This window comes from Monodon monoceros, unplaced genomic scaffold, assembly GCF_005190385.1.
Source record: "Monodon monoceros isolate NGI ecotype Baffin Bay Population unplaced genomic scaffold, NGI_Narwhal_1 Super_Scaffold_18, whole genome shotgun sequence".
NCBI lineage: Eukaryota > Metazoa > Chordata > Mammalia > Artiodactyla > Monodontidae > Monodon > Monodon monoceros.
In genome coordinates, this window is record NW_021703774.1 from 113,240,392 (window position 1) to 113,259,746 (window position 19,355).

Genomic DNA, 19,355 nt, shown 5'->3' on the forward strand with positions numbered 1-19,355 from the left:
CCGTGCACCACAACTACTGAGCCTGAGCTCTAGAGCCCGCGAGCCACAACTACTGAGCCCGTGCACCACAACTACTGAAGCCCACACGCCTAGAGAAGCCACCGCAATGAGAAGCCTGCACAACAAAGAGTAGCTCCCGCTCGCTGCAACTAGAGAAAGCCGGCGCACAGCAACAAAGACCCAATGTGGCCACAAATTAAATAAATAAATAAATTTAAAATAAAAATTTTTTTAAAGTCAAATGTATTAGGTGATTAGTAAATATCAAAATATTAATACATTGCTTAATTTGATTTACTGTAAATAAGTAATTTTAAATGATTTCTTCCAGTTAATTTTAAAACTGACCATAACCCAAAGAAATGAATGTAACAAAACACAGACGTTTAAGATCTCATGCCTATTATCTTCCCAGTATAACACATGTAACAAATTTCTAAGATTTGTTTTTTTAAATATACATTATTTTATAAATCCAGTGCCTTTGCCTTCACCTTGTCAATGGCTACAGTCATCTAGAAAAAAAGTTTCAGTTTGGAAAAGATATAAAATTGGCAACAAGACAGATATTTAGAAACCTGATACTGTATGCTCTATTTAGACCTTCATGAGGATATTGTACAAAGCCCTGCCTCGGAACTATGTAGAACTTTCTATAAATGATTCACTTCTAAATTAGCTGTCCTGGGTCAGCAGTGGCAAGTCTTAAATAAAAGGTGAATCATCCTTTGTACTGTTCCTTCTCTGGTACAACCACATTTTTTCCCAGTGTTTTCAATGGGCAAAATAATGTGACAAAAATAATTTTATTCCCTCCTCCAAAATCAAATCACATTTTTTAATCTACCAAATGACTTCCCAGAGTAACAGAAAGAACGTTTTCCTCTGTTAATGAAATCTAATCAAAGCAACCACATAACAAAGAAAGGCAATCTCAAAGCAATTCTTGAAACAGGAAAAGGTTAAAAGAACAGAGATAGGTTTTAGTCTTGCTTTTGTGGACATTACACCGACACTAACCCGAGGAGTAAGATAAATCAAATGTGTGTAGCTATATATATCCATCCTCTTCCAAACTATAATTCAGGTCAGAGGAGATATCTGAGCTTTAGCCTGGTCTAATAATGCTGCAAGGTTACATGCCAATTTGAAAGACATCATAAATCACTGCTGTTCCCCTTGTCAGGTGCTGTCCCAAATTTTCCAGGTTTCTAAACCACGTATCTTCTTTTTTTTTTTTTTTAAACCACTTATCTTCTTAAAAGCATCCTCTTGTTTGACACTTAAGATGGAAGAGAACCTCAAAAGGGAAGGAGAAACTCGATATAACAGGAGACGTTTTACATCCGAGAATGCAGTAGAATGGTTTGTGAGATATAACATTATAAATTATTATTAGTAAAGAGACCTGTGATTAAACTTTCCAGTTTACCAAATATACAAATATAAATTATATTATTTTTTAAAAAGCCATTAGATCCCCAAAGGGTCCTTAAACAAAATTTTAAAACTTGTTTGGCAGAGTGCTCATGTAGCAAGCACCCTGTTCATATTAACCAGGAAGCAGACTTATTATAACTCTTACAATGAAATGTCTACAAGGTATGTGATATTTAAAATCCACCGAAATGGCACAACATTGTAAATGAATTATATTTCAATAACTAACTAAATAAAAGCTACCCAAATAAATCATGAAAAATTGGAAAGCAAGCATGGGGAGCCACTCAGGGGTCAAGACGGGAGTGATGCAGGGGGGTGGTCTATTCCTTCCTATTCCCCAGAACAGAAATTCTGACAGAAAGAGATGAGCACTTTATGAAGAAAATGGGTCATGCAAGAAACTCTCAACAACTTGAGGGAGTGAAAGATTGCAATTGATTTTTATTCTAAACTAGGACACCTGAAAGACGTTAGAAAAACATAGTGCAGAGTGACAGGGCAAGAGGGGACAAAGGAAAATGTACTATAGGGTTCCCTAGATGAGAGGTGACAAAGGGTTGGGGTGAGGGAGTGGAGGCAAACTCAGTGACCGCCTTAGACCCTTATTGATTAGAAAGCCTGAGAAGCATAGAAAAGTTCACCCATGGGTGGGGCTGGTGTGACGCAAGGGAGGTTAGCCGAGAGTCTGGAGACTGTGAAGATTCTTCTAGGTTCAGGTTGCTCAATTTCAAGCCACCTCCCACCCCAGGGGTAGACAGCTCCAAGAACAGAGACCAGGAAGACACGGAGAGGAGCTGCCAGGAATAGAATCCTGTCACAGAATCGGAGACACTTAGTCACAGCCCTGGCTGAGAGCCTCTCACCTTTGCTCCCAGTGGTTTATGACCAGCTCGGGCTCCCCACTCTCCCAAGCAGCTTCTTCCCACCCTCTGCTTGCCAACATTCCTGCGCTCCCTGCCTGTAGGACTCCTGCGACTGGAGCAGACAGAGCAGTTAGAGAAGAGGGGAGGAGGACCCAGCAGTGTCAGGAAGCTTCCCGAAGAAGCTGGCAGGGCTCCATCCTCACTCCCAAGAATGTGTCACCAAGCCAGAGCCAGGACGAGGAGTACCAGCATCTCCTGGCTCCAAGCTTAGAGCTGACACTGTGCCTTCACTACCTGCTTCTATTTTTATGCCCACACCCTCCTCTCCCCACCCCCTCCCTAAATGCCTACCATTCGAAACCTTCCTTACTGCCTAGGAAACTGGCTTGTGTGTGGTGCGTGCTTAATTAGCAAATGTATGATAAACTTTCTCACATCGCATTTTTTTTTCTCCTTTTCTATAATTAGAGGGACTCTGGATCCTAGTTCACCGCTGCTGTCCCAGAGTAATTATTACAACCCTCCTTCTCACTCTGTGAAGTGTCTGGGTAGGAAATATAACTTACATGGCCATCTATTTATAATGCTTCTTCTACTAAGCAGATCAAATAAGCATGTTCCCTTTTCAGGATGATAAGACTAGACAACATGGGATAAAAGGAAAAACATGATTTGCATGTTGAGGAAAGGCAGTGGTAGAGTTCTTCCTCTATCCCTTAGCATGTAAGTAATCTTCCCCAGAAGCTTCTTGGAAGTCAGTGTCCGCGACTTGAGCACAATTAAGAATCTAGGAGGGACTTCCCTTGTGGCGCAGTGGTTGGGAATCTGCCTGCCTGTGCAGGAGACACGGGTTCGAGCCCTGGTCCGGGAGGATTCCACATGCTGCGGAGCAACTAAGCCCGTGCGCCACAACTACTGAGCCTGTGCTCTGGAGCCCATAAGCCACAACTACTGAAGCCCGCGTGCCTGGAGCCTGTGCTCCACCACGAGACAGGCTACCACAATGAGAAGCCTATGCACCGCAATGAGGAGTAGCCCCCGCTCACTGCAACTAGAGAAAGCCAGGGTGCAGCAATGAAGACACAACACAGCCAAAAATAAATAAATAAATAAATTTAAATTAAAAAAAAAAAAATACTTCATTATAAAAAAAAAGAATCTAGGAGACTCATGCACACAGTGTTATATTTAAAATAAATAACCAACAAGGACTTACTGTAAAAATAATAATAATAATAAAGACATTTTAAAAATAATAATAATAATAAAGACATTTAAAAAATAAAAAATTTAAAAATAAAAATTTTTTTTAAATCTCCAACTAACTTTAAAAAAAAGATTCTAGGAGATTTAACAAGTGTGGGGAGAGTTGAAAATGAGCTCTAAATGTTCAGTGGGAGAATGGAGTAGAATAATACAATTCCATGCTAAGAAAAATTCTGTCACAGGTATGTCTAGAGATATGACACAAAGAAACATGGGTATTCCTAAAGAGTTATTTTTGAAATAACTCTTTTGAATAAGAGTTCAAGAGAAATAAGCATTGACAAATGCAATGCAAAATAATTCTGAATAAATTTGTATATTTAATATTTCAAGTTTGAGATCTTTGACTGTGTTGACTGAAATAGTTTATTAGGTTTATACTAAACTTTATTGAAGAAGCCCTAGTCAGAAGAGTCCACGTTAGTTACTGTAACACAGAATTCCACACTGAGATAGCTTAGTTTGAGGATCATGTATAGAGATAAACTTTTAAATTTGCTTTCCTTATTTTCTGGGATTAGGCAAAAAGTAGGAGACTGAAATTGTACAGGTCTAGAATAGAAAAACTAAAAAGAAAAAATTACCCAAAAATTGCCTAAAAATCATCTTTTTTGAGGAAAAGAGGGAACGAAAACTAACATTTATTGAACCATTGTTCTAGATAGCTAATATGCTATTTCATTCAGTTCTTGCGACACTCCTAAGGCAGGTATTATTTGTACATTTTCCAGGTTCAATTCCATTGTTCAATTTTCCAGGTGAGAAAATTGAAGCCACTCGGTGACACCTCCAAGCATCAAACTCAGGGCACACCACGCTACTCTGAAACCCAGCTCCCCATCAGATTGACCTAAAGCATTGCTGTCATGCCACCCTGACTCTCTATCTATCATAGGACCCTATAAGCCTGTGAAAATAGCCACAGCAACATGTGTGGCTTTGAGATATTGCAAAAGCTTGGAATCTCACTAAATTAACCAGCCATGTTTCACTTTGTATAATTACAATCCTATAACACTGATCCTAAAACTGTAAGTATAAAACAAGAGGTCTTTCTACTGCTTTTCCCTTCTTGTTGCTTTCCCATTTTGCCCCCCTTTACATCCTAACTTCACAGCTTAGAGCAAGTGCTTAACCTCAAGAAAACTGGCATAAAGCAATGTTGCCAGCATATAGGGTGATACTGGAAAATTTTGAAATCTTGTGGGAGCTTTTTTAGTTGTTACAATGATTATGTACACCACTGGCGCTGGCAGAGATAGGGGATGAGGCAGGGATACAGTATGAACTCTAGTGCTCAGAAAGGCTCAGCCTGGTGAGCCTAATTCTGATGATTTTCAAATGTCCTACTAGAGATTCATGTTGGGAAGAGAATATATATATTCTCTTGTTTGTGTAGAACCTTATCAAGAGTTGTTCATCATTTCAGAAAATCAAGTCACTGACAGCACTGTTGTCCATGTTATTTGAATTTAACATGAAACATTTATATCATTTGCTCCTATTATTGTTACATTATATAGTTCTATGAATACCTACAAATATTTAGATAACAAAAGGTAACAGAAAGGAGTCAACAACAATCAAGTGACTATTGTCTTATTTTTTTCTTCGTTTCCTTATTCTTTTTAAATCCAACCGTATTCCTGTAAGTAGGTAAATACAAGCAACTGACTGCTTCATTATGTCTTCTGAGATAGTTTTCCCAAGTATTTGCACTGAAATCCATGTTTGTTCCTAATAGTTTTAAAAATTATGTGTATAGGTAGGTATTATTGTTTAAATTTTTATTTCAGGATAAGTAAAAGTGGTGCCACAAAATATTTGTTATTACAGGGGAACTTTGGGTCCAATAAGGTTAAGAACCACTTGTGTAAAGGAAAGAACATGGGCTTTGGAGTCAGACAAACCTAAGACAGAAGACGTCTCTTTGGACTGCATGATTTGCGTACTTTACTTTTTTTTTTAAGTCTTTATGGAACTTGTTACAATATTGCTTCTATTTTTTGTTTTGGTTTTTTGGCCCCAAGGCATGTGGGATCTTAGTTCCCCGAGCAGGGATCAAACCCACAACCCCTGCGCATTGGAAGGCGAAGTCTTAACCACTGGACCGCTAGGGAAGTCCCTTGAGTAGTTTACTTTTTTTTTTTTAATTAATTTATTTTATTTTATTTACTTTTGGCTGCATTGGGTCTTCATTGCTACGCATGGGCTTTCTCTAGTTGTGGCGAGCGGGAGCTACTCTTCATTGCGGTGCGTAGGCTTCTCATTGCGGTGGCTTCTCTTGTTGCAGAGCACGGGCTCTAGGCATGCGGGCTTCAGTAGTTGTGGTGCCCGGGCTCAGCAGTTGTAGCTCACAGGCTCAGTAGTTGTGGCACACTGGCTTAGTTGCTCCGCAGCATGTGGGATCTTCCTGGGCCAGGGCTCGAACCTGTGTCCCCTACATTGGCAGGCAGATTCTTAACCACTGCACCACCAGGAAAGCCAGAGTAGTTTATTTTTGTTCTGAGCTCCAATTGCCTCATCTATCAATCACAGCCATTTCTGGGGGCTCTGTTAAGAATTGCTATTTCAAACAAGGTAGCACAGGTTAAGTGGCAATGATAGGTATTCAACAATAATTCCCTTCTCAATGCTCAAGCTATGCTTCCCTCCCCCACTTACCTTTACAGAAGGCAGGAAAATTAAGATAGGAAGGAGGAAGTATAAAGAATACAGAAGGAGGGACTTCCCTGGTGGTCCAGTGGGTAAGACTCCACACTCCCAATGCAAGGGGCCCGGGTTTGATCCCTGGTCAGGGAACGAGATCCCACATGCATGCAGCAACTAAGAGTTCTCATGCCGCAACTAAAGATCCCATATGCCACAATGAAGACCTGGCACAGCCAAAAGTAAATGAATTTTTAAAAAAGAATACAGAAGAAGAAAGGGAGTAACAAATCATGATCTGTACCTAATACCTAACTACACCCAGAACACACTGTTAGTATCAAATGTGAAAAGGTTCAGGAGGTTCAAGTTACATTCTGGCCCTGGATCATGAAGAACATGTTGTTAATGCCAATCAATCACACAAACACTACTACAAACACTACTACTTAATGCAATATATGGATATGTAAATTGTTCCAGGAATGGGTACAGAATTATCATTTCCTCAACCTTGTTACTGTGTTACTTGTTACTGTCCCTTTAAGACCACTTAAAGTTAACACTGTAACTTAAGAACCTGTAGAGGTTGAGATGTAGATCTGGATTTTAGCCTTTCTTTTTTTTTTTTTTTTTTAAGTTGGAACTCTTCCTCTACACGTAGTTTGATTATCTCCAGGGAGATTTTTATACAATAGCAAATACACTTTCTGAATGCTGGATCTTGGGCCTGTTTAGCCACTACTAACTGGGGGTCAGATATGTTCCTAAAAGGCAAATATTCTATCACTGACAAGGTCTAAGGTCCCTTCTTCCCTTTCGCTTATCTGTAGAAGCCATAGGACCTCCCTGGTATTAGTCATGTCCAAGCTTCAACTTCATACTCCACATTTTAATCACCAAAATTTCAAAATACTCAGCATACCCCAAACAGAAAGGCTAGAGTTTCTAAGACAGTGAGAAAAAAGCAGTTTTTAGATCCCAATCCAGAGAAACAGTGACAGTCATCCACTCTTTGTTGGCTTCCTCTTTTCTTTATCTCAGCAAGTATCTAGCCCAAAGGTATTTGTTAGTTACTTTATCTGAATACATAGTTTCAAGAAACAGCTTTAGATGCACCCCAATGTTCACAGCAGCATTATTTATAACTGCCAAGAAGTGGAAACAACCTAAGTGTCCTTTAACTGGTGAATGGATAAGGAAGATGTGGTATATTCACACAATGGAATACTACTCAGCCATAAAAAATGAAATTTTGCCACTTATAGCAACCTGGATGGACCTGGAGGGTATTAAGCTAAGTGAAATAAGTCAGACAGAAAAAGACAAATACTGTATGATATCACTTATATGTGGACTCTTAAAAAAGTACAACAAACTAGTTAATATAACAAAAATGAACGGACTCACAGGTATAGAGAAAGAACTAGTGGTTACCAGTAGAGAGAGGGAAAGAGGGAGGGGAAGAGTGGGATAGGGAACTAAGAGGTACAAACTACTATATATAAAATAAATAATCTACAAGGATACATTGTACAACATCAGGAATATAGCCAATATTTTACAATAACTATAAGTGGAATATAACTTAAAAATTGTGCATCACTATGTTATACACCTGAAACTTAATACTGTACATCAACTATACTTCAATAAAAAAATGAACACCTTTGGTTACCTTAGGTGATGGGGATTTATTATAAGGAAACACAGGGAAACAAAAGAAACACAGGAAACCTTCTCAGAAGACAGACTTCTTAGAAATTACTAAAAATTGGCTCATTGCCATTAAAGACACAGTGTCAGCTCTCCTAGCATGAAGGACATTCTGATGGCCCTCTGTGACCCTGAAAGGACCCCAGTGACTCTGTCATCCCCAGGCTTCAGTGTTTTTTTCTTAGGTCCACTTTGCTTCTGCTACTACCAACTGTACAGAACAGATACATGGTATGCTCCTAATCTGTTAAAAGTAGAAGGGAGGTTTACACTTACACAGATATGCATTTACTTTCACACAAACACACACTCATAAATTCACAAATTTTATTTTTCTGTAATGATGGTCAAGAAAGTGGCCTAAGCAGATGCTTCTGGGGAAAGAGGACTAGGGAACCGTGGTTCACACTTTTTTCCCCACACACAAAAAAGTGGTTATCCATTTTTTAAAATTTTTTACTATGTACATATATTATTTTTTCAATTAAAATAAAAATTGGTGGATTTCCCTGGCAGTCCAGTGGTTAAGACTCCATGCTCCCAGTGCAGGGGGTCCAGGTTCAATCCCTGGTCAGGGAACTAAGATCCCACATGCTGCACATGGCCAAAAAAAATAAATAAAAATAAAGACACCAATTTCTAAAAAAATTAAAATAAAATAAAAATTGGTTTTAAATAACATTTACTATGTAGCTGCTCTGTGGACTTCTGCTTCACAGAGAGTAATTTCTGCTAGGAAATTTAGTGAATGAATAAAACAAAACCACAAAAGCCATTTTCCCTTGGTGGTCTTTGGTCAAACATCATGGATATGCTCACTAACTGAGAGCCAACAGGTGGAAAGAAAGAGGAGGACCTGAGAGGAAGGTTACAATTAATAACACTGAGGAGGGGACTTCCCTGGTGGTCCACTGACTAAGACTCCACACTCCCTATGCAGGGGCCCAGGTTCGATCCCTGGTCAGGGAACTAGATCCCACATGCTAAAGATCCCGCATGCTGCAACTAAAGATCCCACACATGGCAATGAAGATCCCGTGTGCCGCAACTAAGACCCAGTACAGGCACATAAATAAATAAATATTAATATTAAAATATATATATATATGGGACTTCCCTGGTGGCACAGTGGTTAGGACTCCACGCTCCCAATACAGGGGGCCGGGGTTCGATTTCTGGTCAGGGAACTAGATCCCACATGCATGCCACAACTAAGGAGCCCTCGAGCCACAACTAAGGAGTCCGTCTGCCACAACAGAGACCCGGCGCAACCAAATAAATATTTATAAATAATTTTTTTTAAAAAACAGTCTTTGATTTGAAGTCATTCTCTTTATTCTAGTTTGTTACCACACTTTCCTGTATCGTTACAGTTTTGCATTTGTGGAATCAAAATTACATGCTAGGTATGTACACTGAGCAGTAAAGGTACACACGGCTCAATACTTTTGGGGCTCTGCCACAATTTTCTCAATCAAATTCCATCTCACTCTTCTTTGATCTCTGCCTACCATATCCCTACCTGCATATTTGGTATCTCTGGCAGCATCCTTCATATTCCACCTTGTATTATCAGCATATACATACTTGTTAACTCAAATGCCTTAGTTTACTCTTACCACAACTCCTATACATTGTAAGCTCCATGAGATAGGCAGTTGGTAACATTTGTATGCATTTCAATACTTTTTACGTAAAAATGACACTCCAATATTTTTAATTGAGTGCACAAGCTCTGGAAGACCGTTCATACTGGAAAAGACCTTGGATCTTCTCATTTAATCCAGTGGTTCCCAAAAACATATCTGCCAACAGATGATAGACCAACTGCCTAGGGACACCAGGAAAAAGTTAAATTACCACATTTTTCAGGCCCTAGCCCAAATCTGTAGAAGCAGGGCCCAGAAACCTGCATTCTTGGAGTACTGACTCACAAGCCTGAGCATAAGTAGGAGTTGTTAATTTTAAAAGGAGGCCATTAGACTGAGAGGGTTCTAATGAACTTGGCAGCCTAGGTAAGCAAACCAAAACCTAGGCCAGCAAATGCCTCAAAGTTAAGAAACCTAAAGGACAACCAATCACAAACAGCCAAGTAGGTTTTCCCAAATAAGGCAACCACTTAAGCTAGAGCCAATCAAATAACTTCCTCACTTTGCCTCCACATCTCCTCTAGAAAAACCTTGCCCCTAACTCCTGTCTGCTGAGCACTCCTAACCCCTTCTGGTTTGCCACTGCCCAAATCGATTTTTGCTCAAATATACTCAATTTAAATATGCCTCAGTTTATCCTTTAAAAGAATTAACAGGGAAAGAACAGGGGAAAGATTTCCAGGTAAACAGAAGAACAACAGATAAATGTCAGAGAACCAAGAATAGTTTCATGCTCTCTACAGGCCGTGGAAGATGTCTGCCACATCCCTAATTCAAGAAGTCTCAGACGATCTGTCCTGCCCACTGTCCTCTCCAACAGGACTCCTTATCCACTGTTCACCCACCTTAGTACCACCTACACACTGGACCAGATACGAGCCCTGACCCACAAGCCAAAGGGGCCTGCCCCACCTGTCCTGTATCCTGACTCAACAACAGAGACTCACTCTCCGGGAGTTCAAGTTTGAGACAGAGTGGGCGCACAGAAAGTACAGAAGCAAAGGACTAAAAGACAGAGAGGAGGCAATAGGGGCCTTAAAGGAGCAAAGTCAAAGGATAAAAAGAGGGAATCAGTCAAGAACACAGTAAGAAGTAGGGAGACAGGTAGAGAGGGAAGGGGAAGAGCAACTGGACTTGCTTTTGGTTCTCCAGAGTCTGAAGTTACTGCTTTCACCCAGACAGCATGAGTGATGTTCCAGCTGTCCACGGAACCTGACCGCCCAGCTACAGAGACGATCCTGGGCTTCCTCACCTCCCCATACATCCTAACAAATACATACATACACGTTGTCCAAGGTAACCTGAGTGTCTCCATCTCTTACAACCTGCAAGAGCCTCCCATGTCCACTCAGGATGGCTGGAGGGGTGGGAGTAGGTGAGGGACGGCAAAGGGGACACCATCTGTCTATGAGGTAGCAGAGGCTTGGGGAGGGGTTCAGACTTGATTCTAGAGTTGTTCACACACCTACTTGGGGGGGATCTCCAGCACACAAATCAACAGTCTTACCCATTTCTTATCTTCCTGAGAGCAATGAGGTCTATAAGGCAGCTGGTGAGACTATCCTCCCACTTCTCAAAATGAGTCACGGTTCTAGGGGGAATTTTTTGGTGTTTTGTTTTTTACTTGAGCTTTTCATAGAAAACAGAGGCTGATGCTCATGAGGGATAGTAAGCATACATAATGATCGTAGTATATTTAGAACTTCTCAGATGGTACTGTGCAATTCCAGAAAATACCATCCTATTTAACTTAAACTAAACTTTATAAAGGAAGCATAGCAAAGGAATGGTCGATTGTGTTTCAACTTTATAAAACACCAGTCAGGGGTCATTCCCCTGCTGAAAAATACTTGGCTTACTCTTACTGCCTACAGCATAGAGCCCATATAGCTTCAAGGACATTTGTAGTCTCACTACTGCTTACATCTTCAGCTTCATCTCCTACTGGATCCACCATCTACTTTTATTTATTAAACTTTTATGGTGCAACTAAGCCATCTAGCAACTCTGGAAATGAGATTTTTAAGGGAAAAAACTCTCCCAGCCCTCAGTAAGAGATAAGTAACTAAATTCAATTCAGTGTGCTAATGCTATGTTAAAATCATGCAGTACTGGGTATTAAACATATCTAGGGCTTTCCTGGTGGCGCAGTGGTTGAGAGTCTGCCTGCCGATGCAGGGGACACGGATTCGTGCCCCGGTCCGGGAAGATCCCACGTGCCACGGAGCAGCTGGGCCCGTGAGCCATGGCCGCTGAGCCTGCGCGTCCGGAGCCTGTGCTCCGCAACGGGAGAGGCCACAGCAGTGAGAGGCCCACGTACAGAAAAAAAAAAAACATATCTAGATTGGCAGATTCACAAGGAAGGCTTCTTGGAGGAGGTGACAGTTGAGACTGGAGAGGTGGGTAGGAGCTACCAGAACAAGGAAGTGAGAACATCATGAGAAAAGGCATAGAGGAATGAAACAGTTAAACATTCTGGAATAAAAAGGGGATTGTTAGGAGATGAGACTGGAGCAGTAGGCACGGGGCAGGACTAAAGAGGCAGGCAGGACTAGGAGACGTTGCCTGGCTGGTGGGGGTTATTTGTAAGTGCTATGGTCTGAATGTTCATGTCTCCTCCCCCAAAATTCAAATGTTGAAATCCTAGTGTTAATGGGTGGGGCCTTTGGGAATTGCTCAAATTATGAGGGTGGACACCTCATAAATGGGATTGGTGCATTATCATAGAGGCTCCAGAAAGACCATTAGCCCCTTCCACCAGATGAGGACAGAGAAAGAAGTGCCAGCTATGGACTAGGAAATGAGCCTTCACCAGAGGTAACCATGCTGGCACATTGATCTTGGACTTCCCAGCCTCCAGAACTGTGAGTAATACGTTTTTCTTGTTTATAAACTACCAAGTTGGTGGTATTTTTTTTTTTTTTTTTTTTTTTTGCAGTACGCGGGCCTATCACTGTTGTGGCCTCTCCCGTTGCGGAGCACAGGCTCCAGACGCGCAGGCTCAGCGGCCATGGCTCACGGGCCCAGCCGCTCCGCGGTGTGTGGGATCTTCCCGGACCGGGGCACGAACCCGTGTCCCCTGCATGGGCAGGCGGACTCTCAACCACTGCGCCACCAGGGAAGCCCCGGTGGTATTTTTTTAATAGCAGCCCAAAAGGAATATAACAGTAAGTAACAGGGAGCCTTGTAGGTTTTTGAGATTGGTATGATGAGAATCAATATTAAAATAGAGGATGCGAGACTTCCCTGGCAGCGCAGTGGTTAAGAATCCACCTGCCTATGCAGAGAACACAGGTTCGAGCCCTGGTTCGGGAAGATCCCACATGCTGCGGAACAACTAAGCCCGTGAGCCACAACTACTGAGCCTACGCTCTAGAGCCCACGAGCCATAACTACTGAGCCTGCGTGCCACAATTACTGAAGCCTGCATGCCTAGAGCCCATGCTCTACAACAAAAGAAGCCACTGCAATGAAAAGGCCATGCACCACAACAAAGAGTAGCCCCTGCTCGCCACAACTAGAGAAAGCCTGCACGCGGCAATGAAGACCCAACAGAGCCAAAAATAAATTAATTACTTTTTTTAAAAAATAGAGGATGGGTGGAATCAGGGAAACCATATTCAGGGTACCATTTAGAATCTGCATTGTAGAAATCCAGCAGTGACAACTGTCAATGCCTTCCAGCCAAAAACCACCAGGAATTCTCATTTCTAGTTTACTGTTCCTTGCAACAAGGAGGCAGCACACCATGGAGAACCGTGGGGGAGGGTCTGAGTAAGAGGGCATTAGAAAAGATTTGGGCTTGTGTTAGGTGATGTTAGGACAGCATAGGTTTGCTGTCAGGAACTGGGGACAAGTCTATGACTCAGTATCTTAATAAAACTATCTACAAGGTGGGGAAAACTGTCAAAGCTAAAACTGTGGGTGGTAAAAGGAGCAGCAGTCATTTATATCAGTCAAGACAGGGGGATAAGAACTTCCCCAGTGACACAGTGGTTAAGAATCTGCCTGCCAATGCAGGGGACACGGGTTCGAGCCCTGGTCCAGGAAGATCCCACATGCCATGAAGCAACTAAGCCCGTGCACCACAGCTACTGAGCCTGAGCTCTAGAGCCCGCGAGCCACAACTACTGAGCCCGTGTGCCTAGAGCCCATGCTCCGCAACAAAGAGTAGCCCCGGCTCACTGCAACTAGAGAAAAGCCCGCACGCAGCAACGAAGACCCAATACAGCCAAAAATAAATAAATAAATAAATTTATTTTTTATAAAAAGGGAATAGGGAGTGCTATAATTTGGAGGGTTTTGTTTTTTCTTTTCATTTTTTGTTTGTTTGTTTGTTTTGTTTTTAGGGGGTGCTGTAATTTTAAATGGGATGATCAGTACCAGCCTCACTGAGAAGATGACATTAGACCAAACTTCAGGAAGAGCATTCTGGGAATTCCCTGGCCGTCCAGTGGTTAGGACTCGCGCTTTCTCTGCTGAGGGCTCAGGCTCAACACCTGGTCATGGAACTAGGATCCTGAAAGCCACAAGGCGTAACCAAAAAAAAAAAAAAAAGATCATTTTGCCAAGGAGAGGTTCTGGTACAGAAGACAGCCAGTGCAAAAGCTCTAAGGCTCCAGAGTTCAAGGAACAGCCTGGAGGCCAGACTAGCTGGAGCATGTTAGAGAGGCCACAGGGCCTGTAAGCATCATTGGATTTTGGCTTTTACTCTAAGTGAGCTGAGGAGCTATCGGTCTTGAGCAGAGAGATGAGATGCAGAATATATCTCATTGGAGACAGAAATTTTGAGTTTTGCTATAAAGGAGAAATGGGGTAATAGCATAAGAGATGGGGGTAGGAGACAAGAGAAGGTTTGTTGTTGTTGTTTTTAAGACAAAGAGCATAATTGCATGTTGAACGTCTGGCTTGAAATTAAAATCACAATTCTTGACTCTTCTGCTTCCCCAGTGCACTGCTTTATTTGACTGCTCTATGTATTGAGAGAGAAGGGGCTGTACTTGCTTGATCCATTCATTCAATGAATTACTTAGTATCACAACATATACAAACTAATGTAACCAAATCAAAGTTAATAATTTCTGAAATCTATAGTTTTCAACTTCTGGACAAGTATCTAGCTATAAAAGTGATTTCTTAATAAACTCTTTCAAATTCACTCTTTCCCCACAATCTTTCCACATAATAGAGAATTAAGAAAATATGTCATGACACAAACTACTTGTCAAACAATTACAGTAGTAAAATATTCAAAAGGCCCCTTCAACAAATTTTATGACTACAGCTCAAGAGTTTAGTAATCAACTCGTACATGAATCCTGAAATTTTTCCTTTTTTTTTTTGGCTGTGCACGGTATGCGGGAGTTTAGTTCCCTGACCAGGGATCCAACCCATGCCCCCTGCAGTGGAAGCGCGGTGTGCTAACTACTGGACTGCCAGGGAAGTCCCTGAATCCTGAATATTTTAAAAGATGGTATCAAATGTTTTGTAAAACTGTCCCAGCATTTATGACTTAACTGTTCTTTTAGAGGAGATTTACTTTTTTTCTTTTTGCTGAATTGCTCATTTAGCTGTTTAGAAAAATGATATCAGCTGTAAGGGATTTTTGCATAATTGGCCATCTGTTTCAAGGTAATGATTACAGACTGCACCCTGCAAGTGATTCATAGGTTTCGTTAACTTCTTCCTTCAGAAACCAGGTAATAGGTGAAATCCATAATTATCAGTTTCACTACAGCATCTTTTTGAGGTAGTAAGTATTTTGGTGGTTGAGTCTGAGGGTTTACTTGAAAAGATCATTTGTTTAAAAAAGAAGTTTTGCCGGTTTGTATTTGGAATCTGAATATAGTTACCAAGAATCCCACAGCTGCTATGCAATGAACTTGGAACCAGGAAACCTTGATTCGAATCCCGACTCCGCCACACATGAGTCCAGTGACTCTGGGCAAGCTACTTGACTTCTCAGAGCCTCATGTAGCTCAACTGCAAAATGAGAAGACTCCTTGCCTCAGTGCTGTGGTGAGGATGGAATGACCACCCTGTAGCCTTAAACGCCTCGCACAGCCAGGGGCACATTACAGACTCCCTGCCATCAGGTCAGGCCAACTCCTTCCCTCTTTTCCTTAGCAGAGAGAGTACAGCTCTTCATACAGTGCCATTTGTATCCTTATAGCCACCTCTCTAGAGAAAAGGCAGGACTTCTGATATAGTCATATAAAGGGGGAAAATTTTTTGTTTCTTCCCCACTGACATCTCAAAAGTTTATACCACTATTCCTCTTGCTGGGGGAATGGGATGAGAAATGGGATCTCACTAGTGTACATTTTATTTTTATAAATTACTCGTTTCAAAAGTAACTATTGAGGACGTCCATGGTGGCACAGTGGTTAAGAATCCACCTGCCAATGCAGGGGACACAGGTTCAATCCCTGGTCCGGGAAGATCCCACATGCAGCGGAGCAACTAAGCCCGTGCCCCACAAATACTGAGCCTGCGCTATAGAGCCCGCGAGCCACAACTACTGAGCCCGCGTGCCACAACTACTGAAGCCCGCGCGCCTAGAGCTCGTGCTCTGCAACAAGAGAAGCCACTGCAATGAGAAGCCTGCGTCCTGCAACAAAGAGTAGCCCCCGCTCGCCACAACTAGAGAAAGCCCGCGTGCAGCAGTGAAGACCAAACGCAGCCAAAAAATAAATTCAATCATTCATTAAAAAAGTAACTAGATACTTTGACATATACTATGATGATCAATACTTTACCTTGAATATACTTAACTCTTTTTAGTCTAGATGGAGAACCTGCATTAATGTTGATTATATGCATAAACATACTAATATATATATCTAGGGTTATAAAAATTTATGAAATTTGCTAAAGCACATCAAAATACCTAACGTTTATCTTGAAATTTTAATGCAAGTCAGCACATTGTAAACTTAAAATGCTGAACGTGGTTGCCAAGTTATTGCTGAGACACCCTGGAAAACTTGGGAAGCAATATAACTTCATGGAATTTGGAGCCAGAAAAAAAACCTGGGTTTAAACCCAGGCTCTGGGACTTCCCTAGTAGTCCAGTGGTTAAGACTCTGCACTTCCAATGCAGGGGGCATGGGTTTGATCCCTGGTCGGGGAACTAAGATATCACATGCCGCACAGCATGGCCAAATAAATAAATTAATTAAATAAACACAGGATCTGCCACTTACTATATGTAATTTTGAAAATTTTCTGAACCTCAAAGCATTAGTTTCCTATCTGTGAAGTAGGGATAATAATAATACCTCTCAGGGATTAAGTGGATTGAGTAAAGTCATGCATCTAGAACTCAAAATAGTATCCCATTATGATGACGAAGACTTAATGCAAAGTAAATAAATCTGGAGTCCCTGGTTACAGGACAGATATTTAAAGTTGTCAGTTAAGAATGCTAACTAGCTCACTTAGCTTAGAAACAAGAAGAACTAGTTTAAAATAACGGCCCAGCTTTTTTGTTGCTAGCTATGTGACCTTGGCCAAAGGCCAGACACATTGTACCTCAGCCCACTCATTTAACTGTTAGGTATTAATGATATTAGGTATTAATATTAGTTACAATTTGTAAAGCACTGAACATACACCAATGCAATCTGATAGGTTTACACATGCACTCCAGTCTTTACAATAACCCTTCAAGGTAGATATCCTTATCTCTATTTTACAAATGGCTGAAATTGAGAGAAGTTAAACTTGTTCAAGGCCACCCAGCTAGTAAGTGGTAGAGCCTGGATCCACAGTGGGGTTTGTCAGTCTCCAAATCCTGTCCTTAACTACCCAATGAACTGTCTACCACCTAACTCTCTTAGAGAAGATCAAATAACATTTTTCCTGCAAGAGTGCTTTTTGAATTGAAACGTCCTATACAAACGTGAAGTATTATCGTTAATACTCTATATCAATCTACATAATCCATAGAATGGGTCTGTGATTTGCCCCCTCAGTGCCTGGGAACCCTGAAAGAACAAAAGGTTAGCTTCAAGATCTCTTTCATCTCCTCTTGGAATTTTGTCTTGACCTCAGTTTCGCTTGAACTGACCTGATAAACAACATTAAAGAATAGATAGCTAAATGCTGCTCTGTGCCACCCAAAGGCAGCTCTCTGCACTCTCAGGAGTCCAGGGCAACAAGGTCTTGTGCTTTTCCTTGAAATATGGACAAAATATTTTCTTGGACTGACTTCTCACACCTGCATTTGCAGTTAGCTTGGGTAAGTATAAATAAAAGTGTTCACATAAATGTCCGCCTAGACTAGGGCTTTGGAAATCACCCTATAACAAACTCCAGTTCCTGGCACACATGCTATCGATCTAATAAAAGCAAATTTCAGTCCCTTTTCAAGGATATGGGGTAAAATTTAGAGGGGCTTTTCCCTCTGAAATTTTTGTCAACTAGTCCCGCATAGTTTAGTATAACTCTCTTAGTTATCCACCCTTGGAATAGTAAGCTTCCCGGAAATACCAAAGCGTTGATGACATGTGACATGATATATGCGGGTCAAAATGGGGCTCGGTTTGGTATCACCCGGAAGGCACCCCCTAGCCCGCCAATCCCGGAGATGCTCAGCGTGGCCCGCTCACCCCTGCAGAGGAAGCAGGAGGGCAAAGTCCAGACAAAGTGAAGGGTGTTAATTTGCCGAGCCAGATCTCGACGCTGGGAAGGCGCCGAAGCTGCTGAATCTCGGGTTACTAGAGCATGCTCATTTGCATGAGGAAGAAAGGTCGTCCCGGGTTTCCCAGAGGCCAGATACAGACTGGAGAATGTGACTTTCTCCAGTCCTGGGACTTACCTCTTCCCTTCCCTGTAAGGCCCTCTCGCTCCCCCTGGGTCGCTCGCAGCCGCGGACCCCACCCCGCTTCCGACTTCGGGATCCGGGAGGCGCAGCTCAACCAGCCGGGGCCAATTTAAACCTGCGCGGGGCGGTGGGAGAAGCGGCGAGAGGGAGCGAGAGGCTGAGCCCCAGCCCCCGGCGCTTACCTCCGACGGCGAAATCTCAAACACGCTCGCGATCTTGGCGTAGAGCTCCTGGATGCTGGAGAAGTTCTCCACTCTGCCCGTGGCGCTGCCGTGGGCCAGCTGCGTGTGGAAAACCAGCCTGCAGGTGGGCGCCGGGAGCCTGGGTAGGCTGCCGCCAGCCGCATTAGTCTGCTCGCCCTCCACCAGCCGGGAGGTCTCCTTGGTATTGAATTTCTTTTTTCTCCGCAGCCGCAGGGGCATCTTGCCTGGCCGAGGGCGGGGACCCACCTGCACTGCCACGGACTGCTGCCTCCTTAGCCTGGGCCCGCGGACTTTGTGCTATGGGCCTGCCGGCTCCGGGCAGGTGCAGCCTGGGCTGGGCCAATGGCAGAGGCGCTCCCGCCAGGCCCCGCCTGCTCAGGGCCCTCCTCCACTGAGAGGAGCTGCACCTGCAACCCGCCGAGCGGCCACCTGCCCCCCGGATGGATCAGGGAGAAGAAAAGTTGGACCCTGAGGAGGAGAATGTTGCCTACCATTCCAGTTCTACAAGGATCAAGCCATCAACCATCGCAGCTGCCCCGGATGGTGTGCCCTGAGGGGAATTCAGGATGGAGAAAACAAGGAAGCATTCTGTTATTTGGATACTGGCCCTAGATAGTTAAGATGCACATCTAAGGAATCATTTCAGTGAACTCAGACTCTTGCATCTTCCCCTACATAGGAAAGCACTACAATCATTAACTTGAGACGTCTGTCCTTTGTGATTAGCAGTAATCTTTTC

The 19,355-nt window shown here is 42.5% G+C and overlaps 1 protein-coding gene across 2 annotated transcripts in view; it reads right to left on the minus strand.

The window, feature by feature from the left end:
* The window catches only part of GIPC2 (GIPC PDZ domain containing family member 2), an 84,784-nt gene extending 65,879 nt beyond the window's left edge, over positions 1-18,905 (minus strand). For both annotated transcript variants that reach the window (XR_003794279.1, XM_029227123.1), the window contains exon 1: positions 18,596-18,905. Coding sequence is in view for 1 of the 2 variants with exons in the window: in XM_029227123.1 (XP_029082956.1) it covers positions 18,596-18,835 (240 nt within the window). In the remaining variant the exon portion in view is untranslated. The remainder of the gene's footprint in view (positions 1-18,595) is intronic.
* Between the last annotated feature and the right edge of the window lie 450 nt (positions 18,906-19,355).